The following is a 3,302-nucleotide window of genomic DNA, read 5'->3' as shown; positions in this document are numbered from 1 at the left end:
ATTAGGTTAATTATCAAAAATATCTGAATTGGAACTATATTCAGCAAGAATAAAATAAAAAATATATTTTACTAGTTTATTGTTGTCATTATATAATTCTGATAGAATAAAATCATATTTTTAAATTTGAAATAATTTAAAAAAATATAGATATTTTAAAAATAAGGGAATTAAGTTTCCCTTTTAAGTCCAAAATTTTCCTTTTTTAATATATGTAATTGACCAAAATACATTTATGCTCAAATTATGTGATTATATGGTAATTATTTACCTTATTGTAATATCATAAATTCTCAGATAATAACTATTGATTATATTCAATCCATTGGTCCAGATTTGTGGTTACGAGCATACAATAGATGCTATATATATATATATATATATATATATATATATATATATATATATATATATATATATATATGCATTTAATAACATAAAAACGAAGTATTAATATTTTCTTTTTTATTTCAAATAAACCTACCATGTTTCAGTGGTGATCTTCCGTTACAATCTCAGATAACTCCAACAACGACTTCTTTTGTTCCTGTTGTAGACCCAGTGGTGGGGTATCTTCACCGCTTCTATTGTTGTTTTCTTTCGTGTCTTGCGTCATCCTCAAATACATCCCGTACACATACGAACAGAATCCCCATAAACACAACATCGTCGACACCACCTTTTGCCCCTTGAAATCATCGCCATACACCACCACCCCTCCTATCACATTCATTGCCATCAACGCCGTCATGCATATCCCTCCGGTTAAAGACGTTGTTAGAAACACCATCCCCGCCACCCCCATAAAACTCAGTTGCCACGTCACCACGTTGAAACCCACCGTCACCCAATACTTGGTGGGCCCCAGATCAAACACCGCCACGCTTTCGTGTCTCATCTCTTTAAAACCTCCGGCCAATGCCATTACCAACGTGGCAACAGCAGTGGCTGTTGCCTCCATCACGAACTGCATTTCCATCACCATTGCATAACAATCCACCTTACTGTAAATCTTTTCCATAAGTGGAAGGTAGAGCGCGAACAACAGTCCTGCACAAACGGTGGAGAAGAAACCCACGAGGTATTTGGTAGGTGTCAATCCTTCCGGCCGATCGGCTTTAGAACTTAGTGCCAAGAGCACACAACTCAGTGTCAGAAGAATGACACAATTAAGGTTTAAAAATGTGATCTTTTGCTTCACAATGATGACTGAAAGAAGGAGAGTAAACACAAGTTGAGAAGACAAGACTAGGGAGGATGTAGAAAGAGGAAGATATGAATTACCCCAAGAAAAGCAAAGATTACTAATCATCAACATTAACCCTATCCCGAATGATAACCCCAAGAGTTTCATATCGAAACTTGAAAAGGGTTTTCGTCTATTCAAAATTTGACCATTTTTAGGCAGAAAACAGTGGAGATAATATGGAAGGTATATCGGAATGAGAAGAAGAGGGAATCCTACTGATTGGACCCAAGTAGAGACCCATCGGCTGGATCCTTTGTGGTTGAAGTAAAATTTCAAGAGGAGGGAAGAAGCCACTGATCCTACGAAAAGACATATGTAATTAATTGCTAGAAGTAATTTGTAAGCCTTACCATTAAGCTTAGATTTGTTGGAAGTGAAAATAGAGTGGTTGATTTGTTGATGTTCCGGAACATGGACTTGAGCCTTCATGGGAGATATTGAATGCGATGAATTGTTCATCTCGAGGAGGGAGAGATGAGAGGGATTTGTTTAGGAGTGAATGAAATTATGCAAACATAGGTTTTGTTCACTAATTTAAAGGGGATGAATGCTTGGTGATTTCATTTATTGTTTAAACGATATATACAAAACCATATAAGAGAAATTTTAGGCCATGTTTACGGCAACTACATATTACATAATACTGAATTATTACTAAAATACAAAATGTCATTAAAGATAGTTATATTAAAGATAGTGAGGTGAGCAATGGGTCAAACCCGTCGACCTGACCCACTCCGAACCGGATTGGGGAGCAAAAACCAAGATTTCTTGAAAATACATAGACCGAAAACTGGATCGGTAGAGATACGGTTCAGTTCCGGCACCGTTTCCGGTTCCAGACCCAGAGTACGCTCATTACAACATTGTTTTGTTTGTGTGTCCCTAGCCCATTAATGTGATTTGAGTATAATAGCAATGGAGGAGAAATAACAATTCCCGTGTATAACCTCTTGTAAATTTTATTTTGTTATTCATTAAATCTTCTTGTTTTTTTTAACTAAGTTTTATTTCGTTACTACCTAAAGTGGAATTCTATCGCTTGCTTCATTCTCTTGTGATTTTTTGATACGTTTAAGAATAAACCAGTATATAATTTAACAAGTAAAACATCAACTGAAATGGAAGAGGTGAGTCAAATGATGAATGTAAGGCTCGGCCGAGCCTCGGTAGGCATTAACATTTTTTGTGTTCATAATGTCTTCATCTTATTAAGGTTAGAGAGAGTGATGTCATTACCTGTTTTTGTCACACTTGTTCAACATCTTGCTATTTAGGTGGGGTGAATAGCCACACTTTTTATCAATATAAATTTAACATTATTTTAATATGTTTTAATTTCAAAAAAAAATAATAATAATAATAAAACTTAAAGTCTTGCAACCTAACACACTTTAAAACGAAAAAAAAACTACTTAAACACTTACAAAAAAAATAAATAAAAAATAAATAAATAAAAAAACTTAAACCGTCATAGCTATTACAAATTGATAGACATCTTCATCGAAAAATTGGTATTCTAAACCATCGACTGGTTCCGTATTAAGATCGATGTGGTCAACGGTCCAAATATGTTCCTTCAAATCTCTACGAAGATCATGATGGATCTCAACATCATGAACTATTCATCTTCTTGCCATGTACTTGTCACTAACCTCAAATGTTTGTGTCGGTGGAACTATCTCGTTTTTGTTATACTTACATATTATATTTCTTTCATCTTTAAGAATCATATTATGCGATATGATATAAGTTTATGTATCACCTCACTCATTTGGTTCTCTTTGACAAAAACTTGAGGTATATCAGTATATGCCAACGTGTTTTAAGAGCGTCAAATGTTTGTTCAACATATTTCATTGCGTTCTCTTGAGCTCTATTCAACTTCAACCTCTTTCGATCATTAGGACAAGACAATGACTTCAAAAAACAAGAACGCTCCGAATAGATCTTGTCCACAAGATAATACCCCTACATGTAAGATGTTTCATGTACAACAAACGAAGAATCTGATGCAGTCCCGTTATACATATTGTTAAATATCAGAGACGTG

At 34.6% G+C, this 3,302-nt stretch overlaps 1 protein-coding gene across 1 annotated transcript; it reads right to left on the bottom strand.

Annotated features, from left to right (window-relative positions):
• Positions 1 to 490: 490 nt before the first annotated feature.
• PUP4 (purine permease 4) lies at positions 491 to 1,708 on the bottom strand. Its single transcript, XM_079028038.1, has one exon. It carries the CDS (start codon positions 1,706 to 1,708, stop codon positions 491 to 493), a length of 1,218 nt encoding a protein of 405 aa, XP_078884164.1.
• Positions 1,709 to 3,302: the final 1,594 nt, after the last annotated feature.

Source organism: Lactuca serriola, chromosome 2 (genome assembly GCF_051521515.1).
Source record: "Lactuca serriola cultivar US96UC23 chromosome 2, Lser_US96UC23_V15, whole genome shotgun sequence".
NCBI classification, from domain to species: Eukaryota; Viridiplantae; Streptophyta; class Magnoliopsida; order Asterales; family Asteraceae; genus Lactuca; species Lactuca serriola.
This window is presented reverse-complemented; position numbering and strand designations above follow the sequence as displayed.

What these genes read in the sequence shown, in the direction of transcription:
- PUP4 (XM_079028038.1), bottom strand. Translation starts at nt 1,708, where the DNA reads ATGAACAATTCATCGCATTCAATATCTCCCATGAAGGCTCAAGTCCAT.